Raw genomic sequence first — 22,632 nt, 5'->3', positions numbered from 1 at the left:
CGGGGAGAGTTGGATCCCCATAAAATACAGGTTCTGATTCATTTGGGACTGGGGTGGAGCCTTAGAGTCTACATTTCTAATAGGCTTCTAGGTGATACTGATGCTGCAGGTCCAAGGACCACATGTGAGTAGTAGTAGACAGATACTTGGTGCAGAGTATTACACAGGAGACTCAAGCACCTGGTGTGATGGAGCAAGTGGTTTAGAGGAAGGTATCTTCTGTCCTGAGAGTCTGAATAATGTTGTTTAAACCTCAGAGATACATTTATTTAGGCGATAGTGTGGTAGAAGGGTAAGAGCATTGGCTTGAACATTAGAGTGGATCTCATGTTCATAAGTTTACTGTCTGGGTGACCCTGAACAAGTCATTTCACCTTTTTTGAATCTCAATTTTCAGTTAGCAGAAGAGATAGAATAAAATCTCCCTGGCAGATTAACGTTAGAGAAAATGTCTTTAAAGGACCCAGCATAGCTCTTTACACAGAACAGGTGTTCAGAAGAGTGGTGACTGTTAATTATCACTTACAATGCAGACTCCTCTTTTGTTGGAAGACCAGAGCTCTGATTAATATGTATACATGAAAGGTATTGTTATGAGCCCTTAACCACTTTTGCATAAGAGATGACTTTATTCAGCATCCAAAAGAATCATATATGTCCTATGATTACTTAAATGGAGACTGTCTTGGCCTAATGAAAAAAACACTTGTTTCTGTCTGCCCTCCATGTAATGAACTTTTGCAGTCATTTTAAGTCTTGGCCTGATGAAATTTAACAAATGATTCACTGAGTCAAATATTCATTGAGCACCTATTACTCTTAGTCCAATAATTCTGAACTGTTGTAACTCGAAGCATAGGGCATAGTTCATATCTGAGCTCCTTTGGGCTCACTGTCCTCCTTGCCTCCTTTTCTCCTGTAGGAAACTCCGCTGGAGTGTGGGCTTCAGGTTGTGCTAATACTCGCTTAGCACCCTATGCACCCCGTCATAGCACTTGTCTCTCACAGCCTGCAAGTTTCTCCTCCTCTTCCTCTCTTCCCTTTTTTTCTGCAAGCTTCTTGGACATAAGACTCTGTAGTCCCATTAACTTAGCAGAGTGCCTGTGCTGGAATTATTGTTAAACTGATTGTGTTACACTGGACGCTGTGAAAGAGATTAAATCGTCTGAGGTATGTGGGGGGTCAGGGAAGGCTTTCTGGGAAGGGTGCTACTTCAGCTGGTACTTAAAAGGAGATGTCAGGCAGGGTGGGGGGATGAGTGGCTGGAAAGTGTGGTGGATTTGGGGCACTGCACATGGTTTGGATGAGATGAAGCATGGGTTAGGGACATAGGGGGAAGGGTAGTGAATGGGGCTGGAGAAGAGGCAAGGGCTAGCACAAGACAATTAAAGGCAGCTAAGTCTGCATTTTATCTTGAGGATAATGAGAACCTAGTGAAGGATTTTAAAGAGGAATGTGTGGGAAATGGGTTGAGCTTGATATTTGCTACAGGGAGATTAGTTAGGAGTTTTGTACATGTCAGGTAATCAGATCCCAGCTGTTGTTACCCTTAATGCCTTTTCTGGCCTTAAGTCCTTTTCCCCAGAGCAGAGTGGTTAGGTGTGGAGGAGGTGCCCTTTATCCGGTCTGCCTCATCCAGTGCATTTGTTCTGCATTGGGAGCAGACCTGGGATGAAAGTCTGATCCACAGTAGGCAGAAGGTGTAGCCACCTCTATTCTATGGAATGAATTGGATAGCAAGAGGCCCGTAGTACATGCTTAGACCACATTTAGTGGGTTTCATAAGAGGTCTACTATGTCCTAGCTATGAGAACATTAAAGAAGTTAAATATCCTCTCTGAACCTCATCCACAGACTGCAGGCGATACTGACCCTGTAGTGCTTTTGTGAGAATTGAATTAGATGATGACGAAAATAATGACCATTTAGTACGCATCAATTGTGTGGTAGCCCTGTTCCGGGTATATTCATTAGTCCATTAAAACATATATAAAACAGCATGAACAGTAAATTAACAAACACAACTATCAACAATTGAATGTAAAAAACCAAAACCAAAAACAAACTAAGCAAACAACTAGAACAGGAACAGAATCGCAGAAGTAGAAATCACATGGAGGGTTATCAGTGGGAGAGGGGGAGGGGAGAGAAGGGGATAAGGTACAGGGAATAATTAGCATAAATGGTAGGTAGAAAGTAGACAGGGGAAGGTTAAGGACATTATGGGAAATGGAGAAACTAAAGAACTTATATGTATGACTGTGGACATGAACTATGGGGTGGGGGAATGATGGTGGGAAGAGGGTACAGGGTGGGGGGAATAAAGAGGAGAAAAAAATGGAACAACTGTAATAGCATAATCAATAAAATATGTTTAAAAAACATGTATAAAACACTAAAAATCGTGTTCAGTTCGGGGTAGATATTCTATAAATACTCGATTACTTCCCCTATCTCCTGCTGATCACTGCCCTTCCTATAGTTTGTCAGTAGCTGATAGATTATTGCTTTAGTACTGTCTTCCAAAGAACTTCATTCCCCAAAATCAACATAAATAATGAAGATTTAATTTAAGCTCAGGAAACAACCAGTGAGTAATTTCCAACATTATTCTATTAAGGAAGTACTTAGGGCTTAGAAATCAATTGTTTTTTAACCAGATTATAATTTAATACTGTTAGCTCTTGAACTTAATTTTTAGGTTTAGGGTCTTGGTCTTTAGAAACCAGACAGCTGCTGCCTGTATTATGACATCATTCATGTGCTATTTTAATATTTAAATTTAAATATTAAATTAGCACATGAATGTGCTAATTTGGTCTATCCATCTCAGACCAAATACTCAGAATAAACTCCCACATACAAGCTCTGTGTAAGGGACAAGGACCAATGGAATATGTAAGGCTGTCTGAGAGTTGGGGTAAGTTACGTGTCCCTACCTGGGCTAACAGGTTTCTGGGAATTCTGGGCCCTCCCTTTGTCTGCAAATAAATGAAACCATCCAGCGCTTCCCCTGCTGAGGCTTTCCCCAGTCTTTAGGGGCACCGCTCACCATATACTTTCTTTTTCCTTCCTTGTGAAGATTATAGGTAACTAGAACTTTTCTGACAATAGAAAGCACAGATTAAAACTAATTCAGTAGCAATCCCAGGATTATGAGTTTAGGAGAATAAATTTTAGGTTGAGTGTGAGATGATTTCAGTTAAGTCTCATACTGAGGATAGCAGCTATGGGAGAAGTGGTTCTGCACTTGCTTTACTGTTTATTCCTGATCCCCCAAGATAAATTTTTATGAATATCACAGTCCGCTGAGCATTTGGGACATGCATGATTGTTTCTAAGAAGTGTGTTGGATTGCTGGCAGCAGTGACTACCCTGAAAAACTGGTTCTGGGCACTGTCCTCATACCTGGTCAACAGCGCAAAACTCAAGGAATGGGAGTCAGTCACTGAAACACTTGTCTGTTTCTCAGTGTGTACACTGCCCCCCCAAGTCAGAAGTTAGCTTATCCTCAGAGCACAAAAGTAGAGGATCTTAGAACTGCTATATGTCTGACCATCTTTCTTTTTTCAGTCCTAGAGCCTCCTCCTCCCTCTGGATATAGATTGCCCACCACAGCTCAGTCTCCAGTGGTGCAGGGTAGAGGTGAAGAATAATAGGCAACCCTTCCCTTATTTCCACCTTTCATTTTCCAGCAACAACTGCAGGCATATGTGGCCTGGGTGAACGCACAGCTGAAGAAGAGGCCAGCAGTGAAGCCTGTACAGGACCTGCGGCAGGATCTTCGGGATGGGGTCGTCCTGGCATATCTCATCGAGATTGTTGGTCAGTTGGCCCTGGACTCTGATGCTTACATACACCAGAACATGATCTTCTTTGTCCTTTATATGTCCTTCAGAACAGATTGTTGTTTCTTTAAAATGTAGGGAAATGGAAATAGAGAAGACTTGGAATACTTTCCCAAGGTTAATTCATTTATTAGTCAATAAACACTGTGTGCCGGGTACTATATTATGTTTTGGGAATATGATGATGAGGACAGTCTGAGCTCTCAGCAGCTCCCCAGTCTAGTCATTTCCATTCATATACTTAGTATTCTAATAAACTAAGTGCAGACACTAGAAGCACATGGGGGAGTCACCCAGTCCAGTTTTAGGGGTTCAGGAGAAGCTTCTCGGAAGAACTGATGTCAGAACCAAGGCTGGAAAAGGAAGTAGAGGTCAGGCTAAAGGCCCCCTCTGCAATACTCACTACCATAATGCTTCATAAAAGCACTTGTCCTTCTGAAGCCCTGGAGTTGTTGCTGGTCATTCGTATTAGATGGTACCATAACCTTACTTCAGTAGCATTTGTGCACAGCTCCGTTAATTTTATCTCCTTTCACCAAATGGTAATTATTTACTATCTTTCCTGTGTACCGTGAGCTCTTTAAGAGCAGGTACAGTATAATTTTTTTCTGGTTCCATAACTGTTATCCACATGCCTGATACGTAATACACTAGTCAGCTGACCTTACAGTCCTCGAGGGCCTTAGGGCTTCAGGAGGTGATTAAGAAGCCCAGTTTGCCACAGGCAGCCTATCCCTCATTGGCGCAGCTCATAGATTCATCAGAGAATTCACTGATAATGCTTATAAGAGTAGTAATAATAATAGCAGCTGCCATTTATTAAATACTTTCTATCTCATTTAATTTAATTTCACATAATCATTAACCCTTGAGAAATTGCTAATATTATCCCCATTTTCAGAAAACAAGCTTCAAAGAGAAGACTTATAAAATACATAAATTTATCGAGCACTTAGAGTATATAAAGCAGGGTGCCAAGCATGCTACTTTGATGGGTGTACGACATGGGTATGATATGAACACCACTCTCCTACTCATTGTATGAGGTTTGAAAAGGCCAAGGAACTTTACAAGATCACATGACTAGAAGTGGCAGAACAATGGTACAAACCTAGATGTGCTTTAATTCCAAGCTCATTCTAAACATTGAAATTTTCACCTAATTTAATAAGTTATACTTGAAAATATAAGCAAATAAAATACCCAGAAGGTACAAAAGGATGTAAAGTCAAAAGCCTTTTTTCCATCTATGTCCCTGTGCCAGCTACCTGTTCTTTCTGAAGGCAACCAGTGTTCGCAGTTTTTTTGCATTTCTTTCAAGAGATACTTGGTGCATATACAAGCAATATGAATATGTGTTCTTGTTTTCCTAAAACCCAAGTTTTTTTGTGCCATCTATTGTGACTTTGCCTTCTAGAAAAACTCACTGAATTCACTTCCTTCTTCCCACTCATTCTTTATCCCTCCCTCATTAGGCTCTTGGTTCCCCTGTTCTACTAAAACTGCTTTCCTCAAGGTCACAACCTCTGCCTTATGAAAGCCAGTGACCAGATCTCCGTCCTCATTTTATTCAGCTTAGGAGAACTTTACACAATTGATCACTCCCTCCTCCTTCAAACGCTTTTAAAAATAAATCCTCACCTGAGCATATATATTCATTGATCTTAGAGAGAGGAGGGAGAAAGAGGGAGAGAAACATTGATGTGGGAGAGAAACAATGATCAGCTGCCTTTCGTATGTGCCCAGACTGGGGATCAAACCCCCCAACCTGTTAGTTACAGGACAAGGCTCCAACCAACTGACCCACTATGCCAGGGCTCAAGCAGTTAAAAATTTTTATCCCCACCTGAGGACATGCCCATTGATTTTAAAGAGAGAGAGGGAGAGAAGCATCGTTGTGAGAGAGAAACATTTATCAGTTGCCTCTACCCCAACCAGGACCAAACCCATAATGTAGGTATGTGCCCTGACTAGGAATTGTACTGAGACCTTTCAGTTACAGGAGGCCATCCCAACCAACTGAGCTACCAGGTTAGGGCAGGGCTCACACAATTTCTAAAATTTTTAGAGGGGTGACACTGATTAATAATAACATTATATAAGTTTCAGGCATACAACTTTATTTTTTATTTTTTAAGTATATTTTACTGACTGTGCTATTACAGTTGTCCCATTTTTTATCCCCTTTATATCCCCGCCTTCCTGCAACCCCTTCCCTCCAGCATTCCCCCCCATTGCCTTAGTTCATGTCCATGGGTCGTACATAGAAGTGCTTTGGCCTCTCCATTTCCTATACTGTTCTTAACCTACCCCTGTCTATTTTGTGCCTACCAATTATGCTTCTTATTCCCTATACCTTTTCCCCCATTTCCCTGCCATCCTCACTGACAACCCTCCATGTGATGTCCATTTCTGTGATTCTGTTCCTGTTCTAGTTGTTTCCTTAGTTTGTTTTTGTTTTACGTTCAGTTGTAGATAGTTGTGAGTTTGTCATTCTACTGTTCATATTTATTTTAAGATTTCATTTATTTTTAGAGAGAGGGGAAGGGAGGGAGAAAGAGAGGGAGAGAAACATCAATGTGGGGTTGCCTTTCACACATCCACTACTGGGGACCTGGCCTGCAACCCAGGTATGTGCCTTGGCTGGGAATTGAACTGGCGATCCTGTGGTTCACAGGGTGCTCGGCACTCAGTCAACTGAATCATACCAGGCAGGACTTACTGTTCATGTTTTTGATCTTCTTATTTTTATTAGGTAAGTTCCTTTAACATTTCATATAATAAGGGCTTGGTGATGATGAACTCCTTTACCTTAGAGCACTTTATCTCCCCTACCATTCTAAATGAGAGTAATCTTAGATGTAGTTCCTTGCCTTTCATGACTTGGAATACTTCTTCCCAGCCCCTTCTTGCCTGTAAGGTTTCTTTTGAGAAATCAGCTGATGGCCTTATGAGAACTCCTTTGTAGGTAGCTGTCTCCTTTTCTCTTACTGCTTTTAAGATTCTCTTCCTATCTTTAATCTTAGATAAAATAATTATGGTGTGTCTTGTTGTGGTCCTCCTTGGGTATAATTTCTTTGGGACTCTCTGAACTTTCTGGGCTTGCATGTCTATTTCCTTCAACAGATTGGGGAAGTTCTCCTTCATTATTTTTTCAAATAAGTTTTCAATTTCTTGCTCTTCCTTTTTTCCTTCTGGCACCCCTATAATTCAGATGTTGGAATGTTTAAAGATGTCCCAGAAGTTCCTAACTATCTCCTCATTTTTTTGAATTCTTGTCTCTTCATTCTGTTCCAGTTGAATGTTTGTTTCTTCCTTCTGTTCCAAATCATTGATTTGAGTTCTGGTTTCCTTCCTTTCACTTTTGGTCCCCTGTATATTTTGCTTTATTTCACTTTGTATAGCCTTCACTTCTTCCTTTATTTTGCGGCTGTACTCAATTATTTCTGTGAACATCCTGATTACCAGTGTTTTGAACTCTGCATCAAATAGGTTGTCTATCTCCTTGTTGCTTAGTTTTTTTCTGGATTTTTAAAAATATTTTATTTATTTATTTTTAGAGAGAAGGGAAGGAAGAGAAAAAGAGGGGGAGAGTAACATCAATGTGTGGTTGCCTCTTGTGTGCCCCCTACTGGGGGTCAGTCCAGCAACCCAGTCATGTGTCCTGACTAGGAATTGAACCTGAGTTGAGTTCTCAGGCTAGCACTCAACCCACTGAGCCACACTAGCCAGGGCTTTTTCTGGAGTTTTGATTGGTTCTTTCATTTGGGCCATTTTTCTTTGTCTTGGCGCACCAGTCTGGATGAATGCTTCTTCTTTAACTACTTGGTTGTTGGATTTCCATAAAGTTCAGTTTTCTGGCAGTTCTGGTTGGGTTTTTTGTTTGTTTGTTTTAAAATCAGTTGTTTCCTTCTTTTGGTTGTGCAAGGAGGCCAAGTGTATCTCCTCTTGTCTGGAACCTCAAGGGTACATCTTTATAATAGGACATCTGTACATTCTGTCAAGCAGGGGTGTCTAACTCACGTCCTGGGGACCACATGTGGCCCAGGATGACTATGAATGCAGCCTAATGCACAATTGTAAATTTACTTATAATCTTTTTTTTTGCCTATCAGTTTTTGTTAGTGTTTGTGTATTTAATGTGTGGCCCAAAACAACTCTTATTTTTCTAGTGTGGCCCAGAGATGCCAAAAGTTTGGACACCCCTGCATGCCTATTATGTGCCTACTGCCTGAAGTCTAGTCTCCTTGTGTCACCATATATTTGACCCCCTTACCCTCTTTATCCTTTCGTCATCCCCTGTGGGAAGGCACCACCCGCAGGACCACCCCCACACCCCCAGCCACCACAGATAAGAACAAGTCTACCAAGACATGATCTGTTTGGGGAGGAAAGGTGGCTGATCTCTCAAAGGAAAAGGGCCAGGAGCCTTTTCCTCAATGGGCTTTTATTGGGTTCAGTTTGCAAAGGAATACAGGTAAAGCTCATCAGTCATTGTCAGATGGTAAGGATCAAACAATAGATAACATACAAAGAACTATGAGGGCTTAGTCTGAGTCGGGGCCAGTTAGCTAAAGGGCTATGAAGCTTTGGGGAAACAAACTCATTTCATGCTTGGACCCTTATCAGAAAACTGAGGGCATTCTTAGCAGAGCAGGTTTCACACGATTTTATGCATTCTTAGGCCTGATCGCCCCAGGAAACCTGCCGTTTCCGGCACAGGGCCGTACCACCCTCCATCATTGTTTCAGGCTTAAGTTAGGCAAGGGAAGTAAGGCAGCCAAGCAATTAGGAGGAGACTTCTTGCAGACAGAACTCAGGCTATGTCTAAGCCAAGGGGTGAGGGTCCTTTACCCCCTTTTTCTATAGCCCTCTAAGTCCTTTCCTGAGGGCCCCTTCATGACCATTGCCTGTCCTAGGTGGTCCCTCTCTTGAGTAATCTTACCCATCGTTGGCTAACTGGTCATGTACTGGGGGCCAAGCAGGGTGAAGTAAAAGGGGGCAGAGGTGGCACCTCTGCCAGGGAGATAAGCTTTGTCTCCCTAGTGGCTTTGGGTTCCAAGGTCTCTCACTCAGCCTTAGCCATGGGTGGTTACAGCTTCTGAAACCAGGCAGGGTGGTTCCCAACAATCCCCCTTCCCGTCTGGTAACCACTATTCTGTTATATGTATCTGTGAGTTTGTCTGTGCTTTTTATTTTATATTCCACATACAAGTGATTTTTGTCTTTTCCCTTCTGCCTTATTTGACTTAGCATAATACTCTCAAGATCCATTCATGTTGTTGCAAATGGCAGTAATTCATATATTTTTATGGATAAGTAGTATTTCATTGAATATGTATACCACATCTTCTTTATCCAGTTCATCAGAATGAATGGGACTACATCAAACTAAAAAGCTTCTGCATGGCAAAAAACAAACAAACAAACAAACAAACAAAAAACCCAAAATAAAACCCCCAAAACAAAACAAAACAAATCAATAAAACAGAACAACCAGACATTTTCTTGACCTGGTTTCCGAGACCCTGTGGACTTCGTTTTGCTCTTTCCTTACTAGCTGGTGGCTGTACTGGCTTTTCTCCTTCTTCCGGACCCTGAATTTTGAAGTTCTCCAGGTTCAGTCCTTAGCCATTGAATATTCTCTATCCCTAAGTGATCTCTTTCCAGTATATATTATATCTTTATCCTAAACTTTTCCTTGAGTTCTAAACATGAATACCAACTTTCTTTTCAGCATCTTGAAATGTTAAGCAAACTTGAATGTCTATAAAAAATCTTCATCAGAACTTTTGATTTTTTTCTCACTAATCCATTTATCCTCCAGGTGTCTTCTAAGTAATGTATCACAGTACCATTCACCTAGCTCTTAAATTGGAACACTTAGAAGTTTTCTTTAATTATTCTCTTTTCCTCAACTATCATATCCAGTCTTCACATGTGCTGTCTGCTTTGTATTAAAATTTTACCCAGTATCTGACTTTTTACCTGGCAACCTCTTCTACTCTGGCTCAAACTGTCATTTATCTCTTGCCTTGACTGTTTTCATTTTCTTTCTAAAAAATCTCCTTGTTTTGTCTCTGCATAATCTATGTCTATACAGAGTCAACTTTTTAAAACATGAATCAGATCATGTAACTCTCTTGCCTCAAACTCTCCATTGGCTGCCCATTACACTTAGAATAAAATTCAAACTTACATCTCTGTCTTCTCCTAGGACTCAACTCCCATCTGTCTCTACTTCCAGCCACACTGGTATTGTTGCTGTTCCTCAGATAAGCAGAGTTTATTCCTTTCTCGGGCTGTGTGTGCACCTAATTTCAGTTGAAAATGCTTCCTCCTGAAATCTTAACATCTCTTACTTTATTCAAGTCTCTGCCCAAATGTATTATCAGAGAGGCCATGATCTCACCTCTTTGTTTTTCCCTATAGCACTTTATCACTACCTGAAATTAGGTCAGACATTTACTTGTTACCTTGGTCCACTGTCATTGCTGCAGGTACAAACTGTATGATGGAAGGGACCTCTTCCTTTTTAATTAATGATACTTTTATTCCTTTTTTGTTGCTGTTGGAAGAGTCTTTGTCTGCCTTGTCCACTAATGTTTCTCTGGTGCTCAGAACAGTGCCTGGCACACAGTGGGTGCTTAATGAATATTTGTTGAATGAACACATGTGCACACAGCAACTTTACAGACCCCTGGTAATAGATTTAAAAATATGCACACCCTTCAAAAGACTTGCATTTTTCCTATTCCCCATCCAAATTACAAACAACAGGCTTAACTCATTTATGTATTTATATTTATATATCTGTTTTTATCTTAATCTTTACATCAGACAGTCCCTTTTCGTGTCTGGCCATATGAGACTTTGATAATATTACTCCCTATAACTTCATGTATTTTCTGTCTTCCAACAGCAGGAGAAAAGCTGAATGGGGTACACCTGAGCCCTAGAAACCAACAGGAGATGAAGAATAACGTGGAGAAGGTGCTACAGTTTGTGGCCTCCAAAAAGATTCGTATGCACCAGACTTCAGCTAAAGGTCAGTGTCTCTTTGTGCTCTTGGTGGATGAGTACACTCGTCTTCAGCTGAGAGTTGCTCGGTTGTGTAGCCCAGGGTTCTGACAGACAGGAGGAGGACCAGGCTCATGACCTCATGTCATTTTCCCATAAAGATTATTCTTGGGACAGAGCAATTATCAAAATTTGACTACTTTGGAAACCTGGGTGAAGATAGACAATAGACATTCTCTATTCATTTTAATTGAATAAAGGTTACTTGAGTATGTATAGGACATAAAATAAACAAGAAATCACAAAATTGGGGTATTAAATTTAGAATATCTCTTTTAAGTTATCAAAAATGAGGGTAGATTATGCTTAACTTCTAGGATTTCATGACTAAGGATTATTTCAAATCATAACAGCCTACATTTTTTCCATCTAGTTTTCCAGATGAAAAGTATTTCCTCGCATTTTTTTTTGACATCACAGAACATTCTTGGCAGATCGAAAGGGGCTCTATAACTCTGCACATGCCCTCTCCTACAGCCACTCGGCCAGAGGAGGATACTTCTCAGTGCATTTTGAGCCCAGGCTATAGGGAAGAACGGGTGTAGGTGTCCATAGAAAGCTCAGGCTCCCTGGTCCTCTTGCCATTTCTTTAGAATTGGTGGTAATCTGGTTCTGTTTCAGCTTCACATTCTGGGCCTGATTACCTGCGGCTCTGGTGAGAATGGGGGCAGGCGGGAACACCCCTTTCATGTTGGATTATTGATGTTCTCTGTGTTGGGGTCATTCAGGTAGGGTAGAAGCTGTCAGTCAGTCCTTTCAAAACCTTCCATACTTAAAAGGCCATGAAACAACAAAAAAAATAGAATTCATCTATTTCTTTACATTAACTTTCACCAGACCTATCACATTTTTTCCTGCCTCCATTCTTCTCTTTTTCTAGGGCAAATTTAGAATGTAATAATCTCTCTCATCTGGTCCTCATGAGGGGTGGGCTTGGGGATGTGGCCCATTAACGTCAGCTATTTTGAGGGAATGCTGCCACTCGGGACACCATTGTCTTTTACCTAGAGAAGTGCAGTGGCTTCCCAGTTAGTCCCACCGCATTCATTTCTGTCCTCCTCCCATCTGCTCTCCACACTGCAGCCAGAATGATCTTTCTAAGAGTACACATGCTTGTGCAGTCCTTTGCATATGAGGGTCCCTAGTATAAAACCCAAAGTCCTTCATATGGCTTGTCATGCTCTTTCTAACCTGACCTCTGATCCATCCCCTCATCTTTCACCTGGCCTCCTGCACTCTGAGCTCTAACTACGCTGGACTTCTTTCAGTTCCTCTGCCACAGAGCTGAGCCACAGAAATATGTGAGTCACATGTGTAATGTAAATTTTCTAATAGCCACATTTTAAAAAGGAAATGAAGCATGAAACTAATTTGAATAATAAACTTATTTAACTCAGTATATCCCAAGTAGTATTTCAACATATAATCAATATAAAGATCTATTAATTAGATATTTTGCATTCTACTTCTTATACTATACTGAGAAGATATTTTTCATTCTCTTTGAGTGTGTGTGTAAGTACTACACTTACAGCCACTTCAATTCAGACTATAGCTGCCTTTTAAGGGCTCAAGGTGGTTAGCAGATCCCATATCAGACAATGCAACTCTTGTATGTTATGATTTCTCTTGCCTCTAGACCTTCATACTTGCTATTCCCTCTTCTTGGAATATTCTTTTCCTTCTCTTCCCTCATCTGATGAACTGCTATTCATCAGTCATGTCTCAGTTTATAACTCACTTCCTCTGGAAGTCCCTGAGCCCTTTAGACTAGACAAGATGCCTCTACTCAGCCCCCAAAGAATCCTATACATCTCTTATCATAACATATTACTGTACTTGATTGTAATTGCTTTACAATCTTCTCTGTTGAATACAGCTTTGTGAGGACAGACACCTTGCCTGCTTCACTCACTACCACTAGCGAGTACATACCGAGTTGAGTGAGTTCTGAGCTCTCCTCCCCACTCTGAGGACTTCTTGGTCTGCTCTGTCCCTCAGATATCGTCGAAGGAAACCTGAAGTCTATCATGAGGCTGGTTCTTGCCTTGGCAGCTCATTTCAAACCTGGCCCTGGCAGGACAGTAAGCCAAGGACAGGACTCCAGAGCCCCTCTGCAGAGTCACCAGCCACACTGTGCCACTGCTGTGGCCCAGGGAGCAGCTGCTGCCCTGGCTGATGTGTGTCATGACGTGTCACGGTCGGGACGGGATGTCTTTCGATACAGACAGAGGTAAGGGTAGAAATCTGAGGATGGCAACTTGACTCTCTCTGATACTTCTTTTCTTAAATGATAGTGTGCAGTAGATGAAAATACCACCTAAACAGGCCCACTCTGCAGCAGAGAGCTTGGGGTGGAGGCTGTAGAGGGCACTTCAAATGAGAAAAGCCCTTTCTGTTAGAGAGCTGTGTTGGCATTTAGCAGAAAGTACAGGAATTACATATGTTATGTTTCGCTCTGGTGCCCAGAATTTTAAATACATGCCTGTGACACTGTGTGTTTTCTTCACTGGGAGATATATGGCAGCAATGTTCCAGTTCATCTGGGAGAGTCTCTCGTGGGAACGTGTCCTGAAGGTCAAGCTGTCCTGAAGTTATGGAGCTTTGGCAGTTGTGTGTCTTCTAAGCATAACCCTGAGATGTAGAGAAGATTGGTGAAATTACATGTTTTTGTGTCTCTCTTCCCTGCTAGGTTTCAAGTGTCTTTAAGGCAAGAGCTCTGCCTTATTTATCTTTTTTCCCACAGTGCTCACGTGGTGGCCTTCTGCCAGTTCTTGTTGAGTTGACCTGAAGGATTGACATCTTTTCCTTTGCTCCTGTCCTCTGCCTTTAGGAACAGCAGCATGGATGAGGAGATTGAGAATCCGTACTGGAGTGTGCGGGCTCTGGTGCAGCAGTATGAAGGGCAGCAAAGGTCCCCGTCTGAGTCTAGCTACTCCAGGTAACTGTGGCCTCCAATGATTTACTGCTAAAGTCCTAGCTCAAAGCTGAATTCTTTGGGATTCTCAGGGTTCTCAGCTTCAAATAGCAACACGACAGGCCATAAAGGCACCTAAACCCTTTCTCTTTCCCTCAGTTTATGTTTGCCTTTAAAGGGGTAGCCCTCAGCACTGCCTTGCGTTTGTGCTGGGAGAAGGGTAGGGTAGGATGCTGATGAACTTCCCACATGTGGAAGCTTTGTGCAGAGCCCCAGTGCCAGTGCTTGGCTGTGTCCACAGGAAGGTATGACTGCGACCTCAGACTGGTGGTTATCATGTTTGTGTATCAGCTGCCAGTGTTTATGAAAACCAATTCCATTGCACTGTGTTTGTGCCTGCGAGGGCTATATAAAGCTCTTAGCAAGAGAAAATGAGCAGAGTTGTCTTAGAGCATTAGAATGTTTGTAACTTTCATTTATAGGGCTGGGAATTGTGGCAGATTAGTACCTATGTGAGTGAGCTAATGATGTATGTGACTCTAGCTGAAAGGCTGTCTATATACCCAGGAACCAAGTACAGAGACCAGAAGAGGACATGGTGCTTTCATAGAAGCCTGATCAGCAGAGCAGCAGGAAAAGACCCCTTTCCTGGCTTGTGTAAATCATGCTTCTATAAACACATCTTTAGATCATTTATTAAAATGATTATTTAGGTTATTTATTAGCTCTGTTTCTTTGCTGAATCGTATTTAATTTATGTGATTCTGACCATTTTTTTATTACGTCACCCCAGCTTAGTCCAGTTAAGCCAAATTGTTCTTTGTCTTCTATGTATTGTGTCTTTGTTTTTCCCCTTATTTATTTTTCTCATAAAGTTCCATCTTAGCTCGATGAGACATTTTCTAATTTATTGAGATCACATGGAATTCTTTCTAGCATTTTACTACATTGGTAACCTTGCTCAACTTTCCCTAATTTTTACATTTAACAGGTATGCTTTCCCCCCCACTGTTACCGCTTTGTTTGACAATAGTTGGTTTAGTCTAGATGTGCTTTGTTAGGTATAACATTCACATAACAAAGTTAGCCATTTTAAAGTGTACAGTTCAGTGGTATTTGTAATGTACAGCCATCACCTCTATCCAATTGGGAGACATTTTCATCACCCCAAAAGGAAATCCATTTCTTCCTTGATTGCTGCTTATGAAATTGGAAAAGTCAGTGTTCATGCCACCTGTCACTACCAAAACCAGTAAGTAGAGACAGGGATTGAATTGTTATGGGCTCTTTATTCAGAAGGCTGTAGATCTTAGAAGATGGTGGGTTATGTGCCCTGAAAACCATCTTAACATCTCATCTTAAGCTGACTCTTTTCATAAGGAAAAGAAGAGGGTAGGTAAGGGGTTTCGAATTCAGGAAGAAAGTAGGTAAGGGGTTTGGAATTCAGGGGAAAAGGTTAATCAGATAAAGGCTGCAGTCTAGCGATTTTTCTAGCATCCTTTATGATTCTTTATCTGCGTCCTGGGCTGCAGACCTTTTTTCTCCCTGGAGGACAATAGCTCAAATACCATCTCAATCTCTTGCAGTCCTCTGGGGGCACAAAGGTTGAATTGCTTGCAGGCCTCCTAGAGTCAGGGTTGGTCCAGTCCTATGCCCAATTCCTGGAACAACAGCTTTCTATATGCATTAATCATTAAGCTTTTTAGTTATAAGCTAAAGCTTAAAAAATTTTTAACTCTTGAGTTCCCCATCACTTGGCACAGAACCAAAGGATGTTTCTCTGTGTACTGAGATATGTGGCTTCCTGCATGGCTACAGGCATTTTGCTCTTCTGTGCCATCATGATAGTGCCTGCCAGCGTTAGAGAGAGGGGGTTGGGGAGAAGACGAGAGGAAGAGGTCTGGATTTCTTCCTGAGAGCACCTGCTTCCTCTCTGGCAGAACGCAGACTGGGGCAGAGGCAGAGGGACGATGGTGACAGTTTTCTAGGAGGGGCTCAGAGAATAGTTTACATTCCTCTTTTTCACTCCTTCCTGATTTTGTTATTTTCTTCTAAGCTGACTTCTCACTCAGCTCATTAGGGTGCTCAGTCAGCACCCTGCCTCTCCCTTAGTTGGCTTGCTGGGACCCAGCAGGCTTGGGCACTCTCTGCCCCATCCCTCCACCCTTGCGCAGGGGGAACCCATCTAATGACTCAGCGTGAAGGCCAGGAGACCCCTCGATGTGACTCAGAACAGAGGGAAGTTTAGGTTTAGATTAGAAAGGTAGCATTTAGTGTCTTATTCCCCGCCCTAGCTCCTCTGGAGACACCGTGCTGGCCTGTTGCTTCCAAGAGAGGCCAGCCTCTCACTGTATCCCAGCAAAATGCTCCCTAGTTGGTTAAAAAAAACAGACAAACAACAACAACCAAAAACAAAACACTGAAAAGCCTGAGAGGAAGGTGGGAGGAGATGGGCGTTCTGAGGGTTTCTCGGAGCTGACTAATCCCTACCCCCACCTTTCTGGCCTGGAAGGGAGGGCTCGGGATCGAGAAGGCAAGGTTTTTAGATCTGGGGATTTCAGGATGAGGACCACAGCCCCGTCTGGGGATGCTGGCCACCTGCGTCCCCGCCCCGGCAGTGAGCCTGGCCCCGCCTCTGCCGCCAGCTCCGGGCAGCGGTGCCCACCTGCATCTAAGCCGTGCTACCCAGCCACGTGTGACAGCCTAGGAAGGGGCGGGGAGGGAAGGGCCGGGAGGGACAGGGGTGGCGCTGCGGAGCTGGGCTTGCTTGCAGCCCGGGACTTGACCGGACCACGGAGCCGCAGGAGCATTTCTGGAGGTTGGAGATGGGTTGAGATGCCCACACCCCAGGGTAGCCCAGAGCCGCTTGGCCACAGAGACCACGATGCACCTTCGGCCGCCAGCCTGCGAGGGGACCGGGCTTCCGCCCAGACCCAGCTGCAGCGGTGTCTGAGCCGCCAGGGCAGCGTGCCTCAGACCCGGGAGCATCGCAGTCCCCGGAGCTGAGACGCCCGCCTCTCTGTCCTCCCTTCTGCCTTCCGTGGTCGATAGAGGCCGGCTGCTCTGGTTGTCGGCCTGCCTGCGGACTCGTTCTTTGCGCCCCAGCTCGGGGAGACATGCCCGAATTTGGGAGCGCTGTGACTCTCAGCCTCCCACTTCACCCAGGGAAGCAGGCTTGCTGAAGCCGAGCCAGGACGGGGACCATGGGAGGGACGCAAGTCAAATGGTGAGCTGAGGCCACTTTGGTTCTGGAGGTGGGGACATGGGTGGGAGCTGAACCAGAACTGGAGGATGCTGTTGGCCAGAGGAAGACGCGGGTGGTGGGGGGTGCTGTATTGGGGAGAACAGGCTGCTGGTTTGGGATTATCACTATAAAATACCGTAGGTTAAGGGAGCTGGAGCCAGCCTAGGGGAAGGCTAGGTGGCCTGCACCCTGCCTTGTCTCTGCTAAGGAAAGGCTCTTGAGGGGGGGAGAGGATCTCTTTCTTATCATCCTTTAGGAGTTTTTTTTAAAAATTGATTTGACTATACTTTGCAAGTATTTTTGCTTGTCTGATAAATTAAGGTTGGAGAGACATTAGACCAGTGGGAATTAAGAAGTGTATCAGTTATTCTCTGATTTGAGAGGATTATGATGGCAAGTGGGAGATTGTTTATAAAATAAGGTTTTAAAGATGATTGAGGAGAGCCTATAGCATATAATTAATTAGTGGGGAAATACTTTTCTCTGACTTGAAGCAGAGGATTTAATGCACATTTAATCCTTATTCATGAGGTTCTAGTTGCCTCAGGATTTCCCCCCCTCAAGTCCTTTCTGTTTTCACTTGGCCATCTAGTTTCATGGTCTTCGCTCTCTGGCCTCACACACTGGCAGTCTCAATTCAAGAATGAGAAATGTTGTTTTCTTCTGGCTGCTCTGCCACTCCCCCAGTGGGGTTGGATATGCAGACATCCGCCTCCTTCTGCCCGTATATGGGAGACAGCTCACTCAGGAGGAAGGGGGTGGAGCTGAGCATGCGTCTCTGCTTTTAGGAAAGCAGTTTTCCAGCATCTGAGGTTCACACCACCCTTCTCAACCCCACCTTCGTCTCACACATTACCCACTGTGGTCCAGCCAAATGCAGATAGTGGGACATTGTCACCCATAGCACCTTGTCAGCTGAGAAAGTCTTATTTCTCAAAGAGAAGCAGCTGTTGCAGACCTCTTTCTGCTCTTGGATTCCAATTTCTGGAAAAAGGTGAATGTTGAGGCCAGAGCAGTCATAAACCTGTTTCCTTATAAATGACATAGTACCCTTGTACTAGTGTTTTTCCAGCAGCTAATTCACATTGGCCTGGAATCAGATCGCCTGTACAGTGAAAGATGGATAAGAGTTCCGTAAAGCAGTTACCTTTCTAAATACCACTTCTTGCCACCCTTCATCCCTCATGCCTGTTCAGGTTGTAGAGCTATAAATATGGTTAAGTGCCTTTCTTTAATTTGAAGAAGCAATTTTAAAAGTTTCTGTGTTCTAATAAGGATAAGAATGTATTACTGGTTGAGGTCATTCCCACTGAAGGCTTTAAACTTTGGACAATGACAGGGATGAGACCATAGTCCTCCGGTTACTTCACGGGGTTTGAAATCTCTAGCCACGTCCACTGTGCTTGCCTCTTGTTTTTACTGGTTTCTAGGAAGAAGAAATGTTAACTCCTGGTCGTGGCTGTGAGGATTAGCCTGGGAGACTTCAGGGGCACATTAAGTGGGTCAGTGAATACTAGACACTGTCACTGTTGTCTAGGTGATGGATTTGAAAAGAATTCTTGAGAGGGGGCTGGGCCTGCAGACCCCACAGCCCCTGAGATTGTTTCAGTGCCCATGTTCTCAAGGTGCAATGGAAAGAAAAATGGCTTTTCAGATGGAAGCATTAGCTTTACGTTCCCATCTTGTCGTATAGATTTTCTTTTGTTCTGGAGATTTAAAATTCCATTTCCCTAAAAATCTGAATATTTCCTTCCAACACTAGTGATTTTTATCAGAACTTAAGAATTGTTGTGAGTTTTCTGATGACAATTTGAAAATAGTGTGGTAGAAATATCAGTAACTCTGCGAATAAATCAAGTAAACCATTTCCAAGCAGGCCTTTCCCCCTTTTGACAGACCTGTCACCCTTTTCCACATCATGTCCTAACTTTGTTGATATATCACTGCCCCTTTGTCCATCGTGTAACTGTCCACACTCTAGCAGTTTCTCCCTGCTGAGGTGCCTTCCACTCCATTCCCTCCTTTGGCATCCATCAGCCCAGAGCTGATTTGCTGTGTTGACTCTGCTGATATTGCTTGTGTTTGTGAAAGATCAATGTATTGGAAACAGATTTTCCTGCAGTTACTAAGATACTAAAGATACTAAAATACATACTACATCAGTCTCTGAATTTGGTCCCAGCGATGGTGGTGGTGGTAAGTGAATAAAACCAAACCTGAAATTTTTTAAAATACTTGATTACCCATCCTTCTGATAAATTTCTTCTCAATCAATCAAGCTTAAAGGCAACCTTGTTGTAGAAAAGATTTCCTAGGACTGGGTCATTTATTCATTCAGCATTCATTTCATTCAATGAGTATATTTATTCAAAAGTATGGTATTTGTTCTTATTGTGGGCCAGGTACGGCATTAGGCAGGAGGATTAAGATAACTAAGAACATGTCTCTGGGATAAATTATAAAAGTTGACTTCTGGACAAATGTTTGTAATAATTATTTCTTTTTTTTTTTTATCACAGCCTGACTTCACCCAGTCCTATCCACAGTGCAAAGAGTGAATCCATTATTACCCATTCGGAGGAGAAGGCAGATTTTGTGATTATTCCCTCTGAAGGAATAGAAAACAGGACAGGTACTATTTCTCAGCCTGCCTGGATTGGCTCAAAGAGTAGCCCTCAGCTTGAAGAGTTGGGGGATCCTAAGTGTCTACCTATAAACTTCCTGTAGTCTGTGCATACAGGCTTAGCTGTAGATGGGCTGTAATGCTTTAGAGCCAATTAATGTAGTTATCCTCTTAGAGAATGTCTCTTCCAGTGTTTTAGCTGTCAATCTTACAGCAGTATAGATAGGCTGTTCCTCAGCCAGATGCCTTTCAATTAGGAAATGACTATGGAACAGTCAGAAGCCTAACTCAGGTAAATAGTTTCATTATTTCTGTGTTACACAAATAATTTCACTACCTTCCTAACTTAAATTGGGGCCAGGAATAGAGAGTAGGAGCTGAGGTATCTGTGCCAACATATAGTACAGAGCAGGTCTACATCAGGCTCGGTATGAGAGCTACAGAAAGGACCCCAAGGAGTTCCCTGTGTTGAGACTTCTTCTTCCTCTGTTTAAGTAGCTCTGTTTTTACTTACCGAAACGTAGAGGGAAACATGGTAGAGGCAAAACACGTGATTTTGATAGTTTCATTAACCTATTAGAAATACAATGAAACCAAAGCCCTAAGAAGAAAAACAGGAATTAAATTCTCCATGATTCCATTCCCCCTCTAGCCCTGGCATTGGTATCAAAGAATGAGTCATGTTACTCAGTCAGATACTCCTGGGACCCCAGAGAGGGAGAAGGAAAGCATTTACTTTACTGAGTGCTTGCTCTGGGGCGGGCACCACGTGGCCCTGCGCATAAGTTACCTCATTTAATCTTCACAGCAACATTGCCAGAGGGAACAGACTCACTACATTCATTTTTATGAATGAAATCAGAGGAAAGAGATTGAAAAGAAGAAAATAAAACAAAACCAGAGAGAGAGAGAGATTAAACAATTAGTACAAATATGCTTTTACTGGTTTGTTTCCTGTGTGTGAGTCACACAATGTTATATGTGGCAGGAGATCAGTTGTGATGGAATAGTCAAAGGAATATCGAGTTGAGATCTTTCTTCTGAAGCTCCAGAGCAACCAACAGGAATTTTGTTTTCATTGCCTCTGACAGCTCCCTTCTTTGTACCTGGCAGAATCACACCCTGGGAATGCTAGTTCCAGAGAATTAATAGTAAAATCTATGTGTACCAAGACCCCAAAAGGGGAGGTCTTACTGCTTCCTAAATGTTCTGAAGAGGATATGTTTCCCCAACAGAATTAGTGTTGCTCCCATGAGCCTGGGTCTGAGTTCATAGCCAATTCTTTATGTCTCACAACCCCACCTGGTGGAGAGTCCAGTAGTGCAGTGAGGACAGGTTCAGGAGGAGGCTGACCTGAACCTGTGAACACAGAGGACTGTGATCGCTTTCTACCGGAAACTGACTTTTCTTCACCATGAACTGTACTTCTTCCTTTCATTTTATAGAGGAGACAGACTCTCCATTATCCAGAGATTGGAGACCAGGTAGCCCCACAACCTGTCTGGAGACTTCATGGGAAGAACAGCTGTTGGAACAACAAGAACATTTAGAAAAAGAAATGGAGGAAGCCAAGAAAATGATATCAGGATTACAGGTAGCTCTTCCCCTTGTACTTTGTTTTTGGTGTACTAGTTTGATTATTATTCTTACGTCAGTGGTCTCAGTTGAAAACAAACTGACTCAGTTTTGTGTGAGGTCAGAGTTGATTGGGGAGTTTAGATGGAGGGTGTATTACACAAAGCTTAAAATTCTTTGTATGTGAGTACAGTACTCACGTTGTGAACATTATGGACTCTTGTTTACAACACACCTGTTAGCAGTTCTGTGAGCCTGGGAGCCAGCATTGAGCCCTACTAAACCCTTATTCTAGCTCTGCTTATCGGTGGGTTCCTCCCCTCTCTGCAGCTACAGATTTGCAATTGCTTTTTTTTTTTTTTACCAAATAATGGCACTCTGAAGAGTCTGAGGTTGTCTCCTAATAATTCTTCAGCAGGAAGGGTGCAAGAGCCAGTAATGCCAGAGGTCTCTGAATCAGAGGGATTTAGCTCACTCCTAATGCATTTGCAAGTGGATGCCAAGGTTTCATGACCAGGTAGAAGAGGTTTTCTCTGAGCAACAAAGCCCTTCAGTTTTTACTATTCCTTCAGTGCCAGCTCAGGAAATCTCCCCCACAGGCCAGCTGACCCACTTGACTTCATCTCTACCCTGAAATGACCCCCAACCCTCTGTCTTTGTGTGTCTGTCTCTATTTGGGGGAGCCCTTGCAGTGTGCTGATGACCCTGAAATTGCCTAGGAATACTCCTTTCTGTTTGTGCTGGGAACCGCACTGCTTCTGAATTGTCAAATATTTATGGACACGTAAACAAAGCCCACATTATGTGAGTGGCTCTGGCAGCCAGCAGGTGGAGGGCATGCTCCCAGCCAGTCAGCAACCGGGCGGGGACACAAAAGGTCCCTAAAGAAAAAAGAGACTGGTGCCGGTGGTAAAACAATTTGCACAATGTACACCCCAGGAACTGAGAAGGGCTGTTTAGGCAGTAAACATTCCTCCAAGACGAGTTGTTGATTCTTTCCCCAGCTCCCTCCTCCTTCCCTATTTTCTCTGTGCTTTTAAAATGTCTGCCTTTTAGATCTCTTTTTTGCCACTCCATTAAGGAGTGGTTTAATGGAATGGTTTGGAGGTGGGTTGTTTTTTGTTTTTTTTCTTGGTGTTGTCCTATGATTGGAAGTATTAAAGCATGGAAAACTTTAGGTTTACACCCAGCTGGGTTTTTCCCCAAATGATTTTATTATATGGACATAGATATTCATCAGTTTGGCCTTCAGTTGGGTTTGCATTTCTCAGTCTGGGAGAAATCTGACAGCAGGTTTAACAGAGAATGAGGAGAACTGATAGGCAGAAAGTTAGCATACTAATAT

The 22,632-nt window shown here is 42.9% G+C and overlaps 1 protein-coding gene across 6 annotated transcripts in view; it reads left to right on the top strand.

Annotated features, from left to right (window-relative positions):
* Nucleotides 1-22,632, top strand: part of DIXDC1 (DIX domain containing 1) — a 72,802-nt gene that overhangs the window by 26,556 nt on the left and 23,614 nt on the right. For 4 of the 6 annotated variants that reach the window (XM_037154976.2, XM_037154977.2, XM_037154979.2 and 1 more), the window contains 6 exons: nt 3,696-3,825; nt 10,771-10,896; nt 12,930-13,161; nt 13,762-13,869; nt 19,609-19,721; nt 21,158-21,306. In XM_037154976.2, the coding sequence (XP_037010871.1) occupies nt 3,696-3,825; nt 10,771-10,896; nt 12,930-13,161; nt 13,762-13,869; nt 19,609-19,721; nt 21,158-21,306 (858 nt within the window). Of the gene's footprint in view, nt 1-3,695; nt 3,826-10,770; nt 10,897-12,929; nt 13,162-13,761; nt 13,870-16,604; nt 17,072-19,608; nt 19,722-21,157; nt 21,307-22,632 lie in introns of those variants that run through there. The other 2 variants (XM_037154978.2, XM_037154980.2) reach the window with 2 other exon arrangements.

The sequence above is a fragment of the Artibeus jamaicensis genome, unplaced genomic scaffold, assembly GCF_021234435.1.
Source record: "Artibeus jamaicensis isolate MK-2021 breed Jamaican fruit bat unplaced genomic scaffold, CSHL_Jam_final contig_585, whole genome shotgun sequence".
NCBI classification, from domain to species: domain Eukaryota; kingdom Metazoa; phylum Chordata; class Mammalia; order Chiroptera; family Phyllostomidae; genus Artibeus; species Artibeus jamaicensis.
This window is presented reverse-complemented; position numbering and strand designations above follow the sequence as displayed.